This window comes from Suricata suricatta, chromosome 9, assembly GCF_006229205.1.
Source record: "Suricata suricatta isolate VVHF042 chromosome 9, meerkat_22Aug2017_6uvM2_HiC, whole genome shotgun sequence".
Classification (NCBI taxonomy): Eukaryota; Metazoa; Chordata; class Mammalia; order Carnivora; family Herpestidae; genus Suricata; species Suricata suricatta.
This window is the reverse complement of record NC_043708.1, coordinates 136,246,147-136,262,599: the sequence shown is the minus strand read 5'-3', so window position 1 is coordinate 136,262,599 and position 16,453 is coordinate 136,246,147. Positions and strand designations below refer to the sequence as shown.

The following is a 16,453-nucleotide window of genomic DNA, read 5'->3' as shown; positions in this document are numbered from 1 at the left end:
GGGGACCCCGCCCCCGCGCGGCCTTACCGTCCCAGGCGTCGAACATGTCGGTGATGAAGTAGTCGATGAAGGAGATCTGGGACTTGGGGACGCTGCAGGTGCTCCGGTCGAACACCGGCATCACCACCGGCAGCTCCTGCCGCTTCTCCTCATCCGTCTGCGGAGCAGAAAACGCCCGGATTGTGACGCTCCGTGTGTGGCTCCACCTCGCGCAGCCCGGCGTTGCTGAGACCCCGGGCGGGGGGGCAGCCGGCAGTGGCCCACGGCTCACGGCAGGCAGCTGTCCCTGGAAGTGACCGTGATCCACGAGAGCCCTGCACCTGGAGTCTCTGCTTCTGGGGTCTCTCCTGGGAGGAGACCGTACCCAGCACCGAGATGCACCGAGGCCAGCCGTGCTGACGGCGCTGGGGACAGGTCTCCCGGTGGACGCCCCCCGCAAGGAGAGCCCTGCCGCCGCCGTGGCTGGCGCGGAGGAGGGGCGGGGCGCTCTGGTGAGAGAGGAGGGAACAGCGGCGGCCCGGCTTGGGCTGGCGGCTCCCTCCCCCGGGGCTGTCTCAGCAAAGCCGGGGGCCAGCCGTCCCTGAGTGGCTGCCGCAGCGTGCAGGGGCAGCGGCAGGGAGGCCCGCGGGTTCCCAGCCTGCGGCCCGCCGGCTCAGAGCAGGGCCCAGGGGCGGGAACTCTCCTGACACGATCTGCTGGGTCACAGTGGACCCGCGCGAGAGCGAACCCGCGCGCTCAGGGAGCCAAAGCCGACGGTGCCTCCGCTCGGCTGTCCGTGGCGCCGGCACTTCGTCCGTCCGTGCTGCCCTGTCGGCCTGCACGCGGACACAGCGGACTTGCGAGGTCAGTGAAGACCTCATGCTCAGGGATCTCTTTGGCCCCAAATGACAAGTCCACGGACCTTACGGAGCCTTTGTTCTCTTGAAGACTGTTTGCCAGCGAGCCGACCTGTGGCCCCTGCCCCCATCTAGGTACCAATGCGAGCTCCGCACCTGCACACGCTCCTTCCTTCCTGGGACCCCATCCGCGGGGCAGATCTGTTCACAAGCACGACCTGACACACTGTCCAGCACCTCCCCGGGAGCCGGACATCCGGGTCTCCAGCCCCGCCCAGAGGGAGAGGCGGAGGTGCTATTTCGTACCGTCTTCACGCCCGGGCACTCTTGCAGCCGAAACCACTGCGCACCGCTGGCGGTGAGGGGAGGACCGATCTCCAGGCCCCTCCGGGCCCTACTATGCGCAGGAAGAAACCGCACTTGAATGGCTTTAAATGATCAAGGCCCCACCCCCCCATGGGAACACCGACCATCGCCACACTGGCTAAAGTAACCTAACAGGAACTCTGGCAAACAGTCAGAGCTCTTCAGCAACCAAATGAAAGCCTGGTCAAGAAAAGCCACATTTCAAAATGGTAGAAAATGTCATGGTGTTTTTACCCCACCCCGTCCCCTGCCCAGTTCCCAGCTGCTTCCTTTAAACTGGAGGGAGCAGAGCTGATCTTACTTGCATGATTCTAACCTACCTGGTAGCCGCCCAAAGGACCGGTCTCTGTTTCATCTAACCCAGCTCTAGTGCCAAAGCGATGGCTACTGCTTGGGAAAGCCGCCTGGGGAAAAGGACACACAGGCCTGGGGCAAGAGATCGGGGCGGAGACCTTCAGGACCCCAAGTGAGGCACCAAGGAGAGGCTGGGAGGGGATTCTGGGAAAGCACAACATTCCAAAGCAGCCGTGTATGCAGTGGATCCGGGAGCGCCCCACACAGGCCCAGACAGGACCTGGCCGAAGCGACCCGAGGGGAACTTCAGCCGGCAGGTGGCGCTGTCCCGGGGCTGGGACGTGCCCAGCTAGTTGGTGAAGGGCTCTCCCTGCACGGAGCAAACCACAAAGACTTAGCGAGGTGGGTCCCCCCTCACCAAACCCCCAACAAATTTTCAACACAACGCCAGAGAAAAGGGAGAAAAGCAGCCTATTCAAAGAAGAAAAGAAGCTATCCCTGAAGAAGTAACGGCCGTGGACTTACTGAACCAAGACCGTGAATCCACCATCTTCAATATGCACGCAGGCTACAGGAAAACATGATCAAAGGGTTACAGGAAATCAGGAAAATGATATATGAACAAACTAAGAATATCCACAGAGAGACAAATTATAAAAACAGAATTCTTGGAGAAATTCTGGAGCTGGAAAACAAAAGGGTTTGAATAACTCATTAGATTGAACAGCAGCTATGAGAGGCAGCAGAAGAAACAAATCTGAAGATGGGACATTTGAAATAACTGAGACTAAGGCAGAGAAAGAAAAAAGACCTGAAGAAAAGTGACAGACCCTAATGGACTTATGGGATAATATTAAATGGACCAATAATATACATTATCAGAATCTAGTAAAGCAAGAAAGGAGCAGAGATTATTTGGGGGGAAAAAAAAAGTTATAAACTGCTATCACTTGAAGACCTAAATCTATAAAACTGAGAAACTAAACAACTCCAAATAGGATAAATCCCAAAGGAGTCATATTGTGACACATTCTAACCAAACTGTCAAAAGCCAAAACCAAAGAATTTTAAAAGCAAGAAGCAAAAAGTGACTCATTATAGAAAATTCTCTGTAAAATGATGAGCTGATTTCTCAGGAGAAACCCTGGAGGCCCACAGGCAGTGAGATATTCACATAAAATGCTGAAGACCGAACCCGTCAGCTGGGAATTCTGTAACTAGCAAAACAAAACTGTTCTTCAAAAACGAGGGGGCAACGCAAACACTCCCAGGTGAACAAAGCTGACGGGCCAGGAGCACTAGTCCTGCTTCCGGAGAGGCTCCAGGGAGCCTGCCCGGTTGACGTGAAAAGAAGCCAGAGGGTAAACCCCAAGTCCTAGGACGAAGTAAAAATATCTCCAGTAAAGGTAAACACACAGGCAAATAGAAAAAAGTAATTATTATACTTTTTGTTTTAACTCCACTATTTTCTACAGGATTTAAAAGACCTGAGTAAGAATTACACACGTGTTAACTGGTGCACAGGATATCACTGTGTCACCTGTGACCTCAAGAACAGAGGGTGGAGAGACAGATGCGCAGGAGTTTGTATATGTCACTGAGGCTGGTGATCAATGTAAAATAAATTGCTTAACTTTAAGATGTTGCCTGCACCCTCTCCGAGCACCCCCATTACTAAGAAGGCTCTCCACAACCTAACTTAACAGCTCACGAGAAAAAGAACACAGTAAACTCAAAGCTCGCAGAAGAAAAGAAAGAAATAAGCAGAGTTAAGTACACTAGAGAACAGAAAAATAGAGAAAATCAACAAAACCAAAAGTAGGTTGTTCTCTGAAAAGATCACTGAAAAATCTTTACTAGATAGAGTAGGAAAAAAGAAGGCTCAAATTACTAACATCAGAAATAAAGGTGGGAGAGAAGATAAGCAAAAACAGACAAAAATGAAAGTCGGGACATTACCCATTTTATAGAAATAAAAGGATTAAAAGGAAATACCGTGAACAGCTGAACCCCAACAAAATGGATCATCTGGATACAGTGAAATTCTTTAAAGCATAAAATCTACTAAGACTGAGTCATGAAGAAACAGACTCTGAAGAGACCTGTAACTAGGAATCAAAAACCTCCCAACAAAAGCCCAGGACCAGATGGCTTCAATGGTGAACTCTACCAAACTCTTCAAAAAAAATTCTTTTAAATGTTTATTTTTGAGTGAGTGAGTGAGTGAGAGAGAGAGAGAGAGAGAGAGAGACAGAGCATGGGCAGGGGAGAGGCAGAGAGACAGGGAGACACAGAACCCGAAGCAGGCTCCAGGCTCTGAGCTGTCACAAAGACCCCCAACACAGGCTCGAACTCATGGACTGCAAGATCATGACCTAAGCCAAAGTTGGACGCCTAACCTACTGAGCCACCCAGGTGCCCTGAATTCTACCAAACTCCTAAACAGAAATAACACCAATCCTTCTCCAACTCTTCCAAAAAATTGTAAAGGAGAGGACACTTCCTAATTCAACCTATGAGGCCTGCGTTACCCTGATACCAAAGCCTGACAAAGATACTAGGAGAAAACTACAGACTGATATCCTTTATGAATAATGATGGAAAATCTTCAACAAAATAACGGCAAACAGCATGCAGCAGCATATTATAGGATCATATGCTATGACCACATGGGATTTAGTCCAATAATGTAAGGATGGTTCAACATCTAAAATGAGTTGATGTGACACACATTAAAACAATGAAGGAGGGGCGCCTGGGTGGCTCAGTAGGTTAAGCCTCCGACTTCGGCTCAGGTCAGATCTCACGTTCGTGGGTTCGAGCCCCGCATCAGGCTTTGTGCTGACAGTTAGCTCGGAGCCTGGAGCCTGCTTCCGGTTGTGTTTCCTTCTCTCTCTGCCCCTCCCCCTCTCATGCTCTGTCTCTCTGTCTCAAAAATAAATAAAACATTAAAAAAAATAAAAAAGAAAAACAATGAAGGAAAATGAAACTCAGCATCATTGAAAATGTTAAATTTTATGTCATGTACCAAACACCCAGGAGCCCTTGCCAAACTGCTTCCCAAAGAGGGTGTAGCATTTGACACGCCCAGTGCTGGAGAACGGACCCCAGCAGCGCACGTCACCATGAATGCTTGCCGTTGTCGGCCTTTTAAACTTGAAGCTACTCCAGTGGGCACACAGTGGCATTTCGGTGTGGTTCTCACTTGCATTTCCGCTGATGAGTAATCATGTTCAGCACTTTTCATTTGCTTATTGACTGTTAGTATCTCCTTTTGTGAAGTGTCTGTTAAAATATTTGGCCATTTTAAATTAGGCAGTTTGCCTTTCATTACTGGGGCATAGTTTCTGAATAAAGTCATGTCAGATAGGATTTACAGATATTTTCTTCCAGAAAGTTGTGCCTATTCATTTTCATAGCTGTGTTTAGATGAGCACAATTCCTGAATTTCGATTCTCATTTCTCAAAACTTTTTTTTTTGTGCTGGTGGTTTTCTGTATGTGGGAAATGGCCTGTCCAATTCTCAGTGACCAAGAATATTCTCTTACAGGTTTCTTTAAAAGCTTGATGGTTTTAGGTTTTGTATTGAGGTTTGTGGCCCGCTGCGAAAAGGTATTTCTCTGGTATGAGGTAGAAGTTGTGGTTCATTTTTTGTTGGAGGGAGATCTCTACGCATTCCAACACCACCTGCTGAAAAAAATGTCCTTTCCCAACTGATTATATAGATGTGGTCTATTTCTGGGGCCTCTATTCCGTTCCATCCATGTATCTGACATCTTTATGCCAGTGCCACACTGGCTTCATTATTTTAAGCTCTAAAGCCAAACTGTAAATTTTCCAATGTTTTCAAGTTTGCTTTGCTTATTCAAGGTCCTTCACATTTCCATATAAATTTTAGGATCAGTTTGTCAGTTTCTATAAACAACAACACTTCATCCAAACAAAACATCCCTGCTCGCATTTTTAATGGAATTGCATTGATGTATACAATCAATTTGGAGAAATCTGTACCTTAACAGTGAGTCTTCCAATTTGTAGACTTAGTGTACCTCTGCATTTTCACAGGTGTTAATTTCTCAGTATTTTGTGGTTTTCAGTGTAAAGGATTAGAGTTCTTTTGTTAAATTCCTAGATTTTTTTTTACTATTCTGTAAATGGGAATGGGTTTTTAGTTCCATTTTCCCATTGTTTCTGGCTACTATGTAAAATACAACTAACTATACGATGGGCTTGTGTCTTATGACCTTCTGAATCAAGTCGGTATTAACGTATTCATTGTTTTGTACACTTCTTAGAGCTTTCAATGTAAAAAATCATTTCATTTCTGCAAATAGGAAAAAACTTAGGCCTTTCTAGTCTTTGTACCTTTTTTCTCTTGCTTTATTGCACAGGGCAGCCGATACAGGGTTCAACAGAAGAGCCTCGCCTCCCCGGTTTCCAGCCTTGAGCGGGGATTCTGTATTTCACCATTCAATAGAAGGTCAGCTGCTAAGTTTCCGTAGACGCCCTTTGTAAAGTTAAGTTCCTTTCTATTCCTGGTTTGCCGAGTGTCTTTTTGATGAATGAATGTTGAATGATGTCAAATGCTTTTTCTGCATCTACTGCAATGTTTTTTTCTCCTTTAGTGTGGTGATTATAATAACTGATTTTTCTGATATTAAGTTGACCTTGCATTCTTGGGAAGAAGCTCTAATTTACGATGAGACAGAATCGATGGTCTTTATGTACCGCTCAGTTAAGTACCTCTGCGCCTGTGCTCAGGAAGCAGGAAACAGCGGACTGGACGGCCTCCTCGGGGCGTCTCCGTCAGGGTTTTGTAGCAGAGTAACGGCCTCATGAACGGGTTGTCAAGTGCTCCTGCCGTCTCTGTCTTGCGGTACGGTTTGTAAGACCGCCATTACTCCTTCCCTACGGGTCTCACAGAATTCCTGAGGCGCTTCGGGCCTGGGATTTGCTTTGTGGGAACATCTTTAATAGATTTTGAGAAAGAATCTAATACAGGGCTTCTCAGGCTATTCCTTTATCTTGTCAGTTTGGGTAAACTGTAGTTTTAAGGAAATTTTTGTCTCATTTCAGTTATCAAATTTGTTGGCATAAAGTTCACAAGTAAAAAAATCTGTAAGATTTGTGATGACAATACACCTCTTTCATTCCTGATATTGGTAATTTATGTTCTCTCGTTTTCTCCTTGATTATTCTAGCTAGGTACTGACAAATTTTGTTAATTTTCTCAACGAATGAATTTTGGCTGTGTTAAGTTTTTGTTTTCTCCATTTCCTCATTTTTTTGTTCTTAATTTATTTTCTTTTTTGTCTGTTTTAGTTTTTAAGTTATATATTTATTTTTGAGTGACGGGGGGGGGGAGCGAGGGGCAGAGTGAGGGAGGGAGGGAGGGAGAGGGAGACACAGAGTCTGAAGCAGGCTCCCGGCTCTGAGCTGTCGGCACAGAGCCTGATGCAGGGCTCGAAGTCATGAACCTGTGCGATGATAACTTCAGCTAAAGTCGGACGCCCAACAGACTGAGCCACCCAGGTGCCTCAGTCTTTGTTCGTTTCTTAAAGTGAAATCCAAGGCATTAACTTTGGGACCTTTTATTTTCATTTCATCTTTTTTCATCATGGTATGTGTACTCTTTGACCTGCAGCCCCTCCCCCTTCTCTGGGAACCATCAGTTTGTTCTTTTACCTTTGCTTGTTTGTTTTGTTTCTTAAAGTCTACATATGAGTGAGATCGTAAGGTATCTTTCTCTGACTTATTTCACTTAGTATTACACTGTCTAGCTCTACCCATTGTTGCAAATGGCCAGATTTCATTTTTTATGGCTGAATTGTGTGTGTGTGTGTGTGTGTGTGTGTGTGTGTGTGTGTGTGTGATCGCATCCTTATCCACTCACCAACTGACGGGACCCGTGGGCGGCTTCTGTAAATTGGCTATTATAAATAACGCTGCAATACACATAGAGGTGCACAGATCCCTCTAAATGAGTGTTTCTTTTATTTTATGGGTAGAAAACCAGCAATACAATTCTTGGGTCATAGGGTAGCTCTATTTTGAATGTTTTTTGAGGAACTTTATTCGGTTTTCCCCAGTGGCTACACCAGTTTGCATTCTCAGCAACAGTGCAAGAGAGTTTCTTTATCTCCATGTCCTCGCCAAGACTTGCTGGTTCCTGTGTTTTGGATTCCAGCCATTCTGACAGGTGAGAGGTGCTGTATCTCATTGCAGTTTTGATTTGCATTTCCCTGATGAGTGATGTTGAGCCTCTTTCCACGTGTCAACTGGCTGTCTGTATGTCTTCTCTGGAGAAATGCCTGCTCATGTCTTCCCATTTTTTAACTGCATTATTTGATTTTTTTGGTTATTGAGTTGTATCAGTTCTTTATGTATTTTGGGTACTAACCCCTTACTGAACATGTCATTGCACATCCCCCTTCCCGCTCAGTGGGGTGCCTTTCAGTTCTGTCGATTGCTTCCTTGGCTGCACAGAAACTTTTAATGTTGACACGGTCATATTTATTTTTACTTTTATTTCCTTGCCTCAGGAGGCTAGAAAGACATGGCTATGATCAGTGTCAGAGATGACCACCGGCGCTCTCTTCGAGGATTTTTATGGTTTCGGGTCTCACGTCTAAGTCTTTATCCTGCTTTATTTCGTGTATAGTGAAAGAAAGCAGGTCTGGTTTTTCCAACACCATTTGTTGAACATTTTTTTCTGCTTTGTTGGAGATTACTTGTCCACATAGTTGTCAGTTTATTTCTGAGTTTTCTGTCTTGTTCCGTTGATCTATGCGTCTGTTTTTAGGCCAGTACCATACTGTTTTGATCACTACAGCCTTGTAACAGAACTTGAAGTGCAGAATTGTGATGCCCCCAGCTTTGCTTTGCGTTTTCAAGATTGCTTCAGCTACTCGGAGGGTTTGTGGTTCCCTACAAATTTTAGCATTGTCTGTTGTCATTCTGTAAAAATGCTGTTGAGATTTTGATAGGGATTGCATTAAATCTGTAGACTGCTTTGGGTAGTATGGACATTTCAACAAATGCTTGTCCTTCCAACCTATAAGCATGAAGCGTCTGTTTCTTTGTGTTTTGAATTTCTGTCATCTGTGTTTTATTGTTTTCAGAGTATAGGTCTTTGGTTAAATTTATTCCTAGAAATTTTATTATTTTTGGTGCAGTTATAAATGGGATTGTTTTCTTGGGGCCTTTTCCATAACAATAATATGGTAAACATCCCTTTAATCATTGTTTTACTTGCACAATTTTGATCAATTTTCATTGTAATTTTTTAACGTTTTTTTTGATAGAGACAGTGTGAGTGGGGGAGGGGCAGAGAGAGGGAGACAGAATCCGAAGCAGGCTCTAAGCTGTCCGCAGAGCCCAACATGGGGCTTGAACCCACAAACCGTGAGATCATGACCTGAGCCAAAGTTGGGTGCTTAACCAACTGAACCACTAAGGTGGCCCAATTATCATTTAATTGTAAGTATTTTCAAATTTTTCTTGTTACATGACCCATGGACTGTTCAGAAGTGTGTTGTACAATTTCCAAATATTTGGCATTTACCTAGATATCTTCTTGATTTCTGATTTAATTCCACTGTGGACAGGGAATATATCCTCTGATTTCAATTCTTTTAAACTTAGTGAATAATTTCTGTGGCTCCAACACATGATGTACGCCAGTGAACGTATCATGTGTACTTAATGTGTATTCTGCCCCTTCGGGTGTAGGGTTTTATGAATATTTAAGGTAAGGCGATTGACAGCGTCCGGATTATCTGCTTTTACTAGCATTTTAATCTGAATGTTCTATCAGGTGCTGAAAGAGGGCGTTAAAATCTCCAACTACGATTAGAGAACTGTCTACTTCCCTCTGTCACTTCATTTATTCTGAAGGTGTTATTAGATGCACACTTCTGACTGTTGTGTTCTCCCGCCGAACTGGCCCTTTCATCGCTGTGAAGTGTTCAGTTTATCCCTCGTAGGATTTGCGTCCGATGTCGGTCTCGTCTGAGAGTAGGACAGCCATTCCGGTCTTTTGTAATTTACAATTTGCCTGATGTCTTTTCCCGTCGATTTCTGTCTTTGCATGTACTGTTCTTTATATGGTAAGTGTACCTTTTGTAGACGGCATGTAGTTGGCTTTAAAACAACCCATTCTGAGGAACTCTTATTTAATTCGTGTTTAGTCTACTAACTTTTAATAGAAGCACTGAGGTGATCAGCATTAGGGCCACCATTTTACCTTGTTTTCCTGCTGTTTGTTTCTCTTTTTCTGCCACTTTTGTATATTTTAATAATTTTAGAGTTCCATTATGTCTCAACTTCTAAGCGACACTGATTGCTCTATGGAGTACCATCTATAGCCTTCACTTTTCAGTCTACTCAGCTAATACTTTTTAAAAAAATCTTTTTGAGAGAGAGAAAGAGGGTATGTGAATAGGGGAAGGAGGCAGAGAGAGAACCTTATGCAGACTCCACACTCAGTGCAGAACCCAACACAGGGCTCAATCCCACGCCCCTGGGATCAGGACCTGAGCCGAAATCTAAAAGTCAGATGTTCAACCGACTGAGCCCCCAGGCGGCCCCAAGCTCTCCTTGTAATTAGCACTTGGTGTAAGACGGAGACACTCACGTTCGTGCACTTGTACTCTCCCCACCCTCTCTGTTAGCTGTCATAGGTCCTCTGCGATGCAGGGTTTTCTCTTTTGCTTGAAAGAGTCCTACGTGTTTAGAAACATTAAAAGAAGTAAAAAAAATCTTTTGTATTTACCATTTTAAAAGTGTTTCCTTCTTTTTCTTTTTTAATTGAGGTATAATTGACATCCAACATGATTCCAAGCTGGTATGTACTGTGACATGCCCACCACAGTAAGTCAACATCCGCCACCACACATATTTAGCGGATTTGTTTTCTTGTGATGAGAACTTTAAGGACTTCCTCTCTTGGCAACTTTCACACACACAACATCGTATCAACTACAGATGCCTCACTGTACACTGAGTCCCCGTGACTTATTTTATAACTGGAAGTTTGTACCTTTGACTCTTTTCATCCATTTCACACGCCCCTACCCTGGCAACGCGTAATCTGCTATCTGTATCTCTGAGCTCTGGTTTTGTTGTTGTTAAGATTCCAAACAGCAGTGAGATCACAGAGTGCTTGTCTTCCTCTGACGGATTTTCACTTGGCATAATGCCTGCAGGGTCTGTCCATGCTGTTGCAAATGGCAAGGTTTCATTCTTTCCTAAGGCTGAATAATATTCGTGTGTGTGTGCGCACGCGCACATATGCATGTGTGCACACACGCGCACAGACACCACTTCTTTAGCCATTCCTCTGTCAACGGAGACTTGGGCTGCTTCCGCATTTCAGCTCTTGTAAATGATGCCGCGGGGAGCGTGGGGCTGCGTGTGTCCTCACAAGCCAGCGCTTTCCCGTTCTTCGGGTAAACACCGAGTCGTGCACTCCTGCGTCATAGGGTGATTGTATTCATAATTGTTTGGAGGTACATCCACAGTTTCCCCCAGTCGCGGCATGAGTTTGCACTGCCCCCGCCCGCCCCCGCATTGCAAGATGGTTCTTCTTTCTCCACATCGTTGTCAATACTTCTTGTGTTCTCGATTTTAGCCATTCTGACAGGTGTGAAGTGACAGCTCATGGTCGTTGTGATGTGCATTTCCTGATGATGAGTGGTGCTGGGCCTCTCTCCGTGTGTGTGGGCCATCTTTGTTGTCTTCGGAGAAATGCCTATTTGTGTCCTCTTCTCATTCTTAAATTGCTTTATTTGACTTTTGGGGTATTAAGTTTGTATCAGGTCTTTATATATTTTGGGCACTAAGCCTCTATTAGATGTCATTTGCAAAAATCTCCTCCCATTTAGTAGGTTGATCATTTTCTTTGCGGTGCAGAAGCTTTTACTGTTGATGTCGTCCCCAGAGTTTGCTTTTGCTTTTGTTTCATAGGAGACGTAACAAGAACAATGTTATGGCTGATGTTGGATTACTGGCTGTGCTCTCTTCTGAGTTCAAATCTCACCAGTCTCTGTCTAGTGAGAGAAGGCTGTCACAGCACAATTCAAAGAGACTTTTTCTCATTGCACATTCTGGTCTCCTTTGTCGTAGGTTAATTGATCATATAATTGTGGGTTTATTTCTGGGTTCTCTATTGCATTCCATTGATCTGTGTGTCTACTTCTGTCCCAGTACCATACTGTTTAATTATTCCAGCTTCGTCGTCTATCTTGATATCTGAAACTGTGATACCTCCAGTTTTGGTTTTTCAGGATTGCTTTGGCTAGCCAGGGTCTTTGTGGTTCCAAACAAATTTTGGGCTTATTTGTTCTAGTTATGTGATAATGCAATCCCTAACACAATACCAACAGCAATGAAGTCTGCAGACTGCTTTGGGTAATGTGGACATTTTAACCAAATTCTTCCAATCCATGAGCATGGTGTATCTTTCTGTTTTTGTCATCTTCAGCTTCTTTTCTCAGTGTTTTATAGTTTTCAGGATACAGGTCTGTCACCTCCCCGGTTAAGTTTATTCCTAGGGATGTAATTCTTTTTGGTGTAATTACAAATGAGATTGTTTTCTTAATTTCTCTTTCTGCTACTTCATTATGGTAGAATTGCAGTGTATAGAACAATATACAAAATGGATTTCTGTATATTGATTTTCTATCCTGTAACCTTACCGAATTCATTTACTAGTTCTGGTAGTTTTTTGGTGGGGTCTTAAGGGTTTTTTATAAAAACTACATGTTAGGTCTTTCAGTAGTTAAAGTTTTACTCCCTTTTATTTATTTTTTTGTTGTTGTTGTTGTCTGATGGCTGGAGCTAGGACTTCTAGTACTGTGTTGAATAAAATTGGTGAGAGTGAACATGTTTGTCTTGTTCCTGATCTTAGTGGTGAAAAACTGATAGCTTTTCCCCTGAGTATGAAGTTAGCTGTGGGTTTTAATATACAGCCTCCATTACGCTGAGGGATGTTCTCTCTAGATACGCTTTGTTGAGGGTTTTTATCATGAGTGGATAGTGTAGTCTGTCATAGGCTTTTTCTGCATCTGTTGAAATGAACATGGTTTTTATCCTTTCTCTTGTTGATATGATGTATCACACTGATGGATGTGCAAATGTTGACCACCCTGGCAACCCAGGAATAAATCCCACCTAATGCTGGTAAATGATTTTCCTACTGTATTGTTGGATTTGGTTTGCTAATATTTTGTTGAGGGTTTTTACACCTATTGGTCTGTAGTTCTTTTTTGTACCTTTATCTAGTTTTGGTATCCGGGTAATGCTGGCCTCAATAAATGAATTTGGAAGCTTTCTTTCCTCTTCTATTTTTTGGAATAGTATGAAAAGAATAGGTATTCACCTTTCTTGAAATCTTTGCTAGAATTCACCTGTGAAGCTCCCTGGTCCCAGACTTTTGTTTGTTGGGAATTTTTTGGTTACTGATTCAATTTTATTGCTGGTAAACATCTGTTCAAATTTTCTATTTCTTCCTGGTTCAATTTTGGTAGATGTTTCTCGGACTTTATGCATTTCTTCTAAGTTGTCCAATTTGTTGGCATGTCTATTGTTGGTTCTTATCTCTCCTTTTTCATTTCTGATTTTTGTTTTGAAGAGTTTAGGTAAAAAGGTTTATCAATTTCGTTGATCTTATCAAAGCAGCATCTCCTGGTTTCATTGATCTGTTTTATGGTTTTTATTTGTTTTTATTTCATTTATTTCTGCTCCAATCTTTATTTCCTTCCTTCTACTATTTTGGGGCTTTGTTTGCTGATCTTTCTCTAGCTCCTTTATGTGTAAGGTTAGGTTGTTTGACATTTTTCTTGTTTCTTGAGGAAGGCCTGTGTTGCTATAAACCTCCCCCTTTAAACAGCTTTTGCTGCACCTCAAAGACTTTGGACCGCTGTGTTTTTCATTTGTTTCCATATATGTTTTGAGTTCTTCTCTGGTTTGTTTGGTTGACCCATTCACTGTTTAGGAGTGTATTTAACTGCCATGTATTTGTGCCTTTTCTAGGTTTCCTCCTTTGGTTGATTTCTAGTGTCACAGCACTGTGGTCGTAATGGCTTTGATTTTTTTGAATTTATTGAGACTACTTTTGTGGCCCAATATATAATCTATTCTGGAGAATGTTCCAATGCACTTGAAAAGAATGTGAATTCCGTTTTAGGATGGAGTGTTCTGAATATGACAGTCCTAACAATTTGGTCTAATGTGTCAATCAGCCATGGTTTCCTTGTTCAGGTCTACCTATTGATTTAAGTTCCAGTTAAAGCCCCCTCCTGTTACTGTATTACTATTGATTTTTTCCTTTGTTATTAGCTGATTTATGTGCTCCCATGCTGGATGTGTAAATATTCACAATGATTGTATTTTCTTGTTGGATTATTCTCCTTAGAACTATGTTGTATCCTTCTTTGTTTCTTGTTATCATCTTTTGAGAGAGAGAGAGGGAGGGAGACAGAGGATCTGAAGCAGGCTCTGTGTTATCAGTGCAGAGCCTGATGGGCTTGAACCTACAAACTTCAAGATCATGATCTGAGCCCCCCAGACACCCTTATAATCTTTATTTTAAAGCCTCTTTTGTCTGATGTAAGTACTGCTACCCTCGTTTTCTTTACACGTCTGTTTGCACAGTAAGTGCTTTTCTATCCCTTCACTTTCAGTCTGTGTGTGTCTTTAGGTCTGAAGTGAGTTTCTTGTAGACAGCACACAGATGCATCTCGATTTTTCATCCCATGTCTTTTGATGGGAGTGTTTAGTCCATTTACATTCAAAGTGATTATTGGTAAGTGTGTACTTATAACTATTTCGTTACTTGCTGTTTTTGTGGGTTTTCTCCATTCCTTTCTTTGCTCTCTTCTCTCATGGTTTACTGGCTTTAGTGATATATTTGGATTCCTTTCTCTTTGTTTTTTGCATAGCTGTCATCAGTTTGTGACTTGTGTTACCATTAGGTTCTATCAGCACCGGGCCCTGCATCATTCCGTACTGAGTTGACGGCTGCTTCAGCTCGAACCCGTTCTGAAGGCGCTGGACTTGAGCTCCTGTCTTCCCCGCATCTGAGGTAGATGGTGTCGTACTTTACATCCTTTGATTTCGTGAACCCACTGACCAATCTGTGTAGATATTCTTAATGCACTGCTTTTGTGCCTACTTTTCTTACTCCTGGTTTATGGTCCTTCCTTTCCACTCAGAGCCCCCTTTAACATTTCTTGTAGGGCTGCTTCAGTGGCGATGAATTCCTTTGTGTGCCTGGGAAAGTCTCCGTCTTTCCTTCTATTCTGAATGACTGACCTGCAGGATAGAGTATTCTAGGGTGTGGGGTGTAGGGGTTTGTTTTTTGTTTTTTCCTTTTACCACTGTGAATATATCATGCCACTCTCTTCTAGTTTGCAACATTTCCACTGAAAAATTAGCTGGTAGCCTTTAGGGGTTTTTCCTCGTTTGTAACTGTTTTCCCGTGCTGCTTTAAAAATGGTCTTAGCACTACTTTTTGACATTTTAACTACTACTTATCTTGGTGTGGGCGTCCTTGGGTTGCTTTTGCTGTGGGTTCTCTCCATCTCCTGGATCCAGATTTGTTTCCTTCCCCAGATTTGAGAGGTCTCCTGCTATTTCTTCAAATAAATTTTCTGCCCCCCTTTCTCTTCTCCTTCTGGGGCCCCCATAATGGAAATGTTAACTACGTGTGCTGGTGTTCCTGAGTTCCCTTAGTCTAGTCTCATTTTTACTAGTCTTTACTTTCTCTTGTTCAGCCTGATTGCTTTCTAATACTCTGTCCTCCAGGTTGCTGATGGGTTCTGCTTCCTCTATTTACTCCATCTAGTGCATTTTTAGTTTCAGTGACTTCTTCATCTGATTCCTTGTTTTCTGTTTCTTTGTTGAGGGTCCCCCTGAGGTCCTCCACTGGGGAGTGCAGTGAGTGTATTTATTACTGCTACTTTAAATTCTCTATCGGGCATATTATCTGTATGACATCTCTTGCTGTGATTTTTGTCCTGTTTTGTCTAGCTCTCTGTGTTTGGAGATTCAGCGACATCTCCTGCTCCTGAAGTAGTGGCCTCACGAAGATGTGGTCCCATGGCCCCTGTTCCCCAGGACCTGGCACCTCAGGGTTGTCTCCTGTGCCTTACCAGCCTTCAGGCCAGTCACCTGCAATGGCACCCTCTGCCTATTGTGGGCAGGGTTTCATCCCTCTGGTGGTGGTGGGCCAGTCTGGAGTTGCCTTGGACTTGATTTGGGTCAGACCAGATCTCTGCTGGGCCCACAGTCGAACTGGCATCTCGGTCCGGGCTGCCTGCATGCTGCCAGGCCTGTGGTGCCGCCATGGATGGGCTCCTGCTGAAGGCATGCAGAGCACAGGTGCAGACGCATGGTGTTAGCAAGGTTTGTGCCCGGTCTGCTGTGGGAGGGGCCGCTCTGGGAGGCTTGTGAGACTGGAAACGAGGTGCACGGGGTCTGCAGGCCGCTGCGGCAGGGGAGGGAAACGGCGCCCACCGGCTCTTTGGTGTTTGGAGAAGTTTTCTGAAGACCCCTGCCCTTGCAGCACACGTTCTGGGCTTAGTAAACAACCACCAGGCATTTTTCAAACTGCTGTTTCTATGCTGTAGCTCACTGGGGCTGTTTGTCCTACGGTTTCTTTAAGGTCAAGGGCTCAGTCTCTGACTGCGGTCTGCCTCTCTCAGAGCTAAGCCCCCTGCCTGTGAGAACTGGGGAGGTTAAGCCTCCTCTAGTTTCAAAGCCACTGTATTTTCTAAAATTTTTCCTGCCCCCTGAGAACTGTCTGCCCAGAGAGCACATGAAGGGAGCCCAGGGTGCACAGGGCTGATAGGAGAAGACCGTTAACCCAGGATTCTACATCCAGTGAAGAGAGTCTGCAAGAAAGGCAGCGAGTACATTTTCAAGATGAGGGAAAGTGAGTCAAATCCCTTAGCAGG

General features: G+C 44.1%; 1 protein-coding gene and 1 long non-coding RNA gene across 10 annotated transcripts in view; one reads left to right on the top strand and one right to left on the bottom strand.

Moving 5' to 3' along the window:
• The window catches only part of PDE8A (phosphodiesterase 8A), a 76,796-nt gene that overhangs the window by 1,602 nt on the left and 58,741 nt on the right, over positions 1–16,453 (bottom strand). The window contains exons 20-23 of one of the 9 annotated variants that reach the window (XM_029950935.1): positions 2,022–2,064; positions 1,523–1,866; positions 1,143–1,230; positions 64–157 (exon numbers count right to left, since the gene is read on the bottom strand). In XM_029950935.1, coding sequence (XP_029806795.1) covers positions 150–157; positions 1,143–1,230; positions 1,523–1,866; positions 2,022–2,064 — 483 coding nt within the window. In that variant the 3' untranslated portion in view covers positions 64–149. Of the gene's footprint in view, positions 1–27; positions 158–1,142; positions 1,234–1,522; positions 1,867–2,021; positions 2,065–10,131; positions 10,220–16,453 lie in introns of those variants that run through there. The other 8 variants (XM_029950934.1, XR_003913020.1, XR_003913019.1 and 5 more) reach the window with 8 other exon arrangements.
• Positions 5,822–16,335, top strand: LOC115301220. Its single transcript, XR_003913021.1, has 3 exons — positions 5,822–5,976; positions 7,586–7,695; positions 15,528–16,335. It is a non-coding gene; the product is annotated as an uncharacterized LOC115301220 (long non-coding RNA).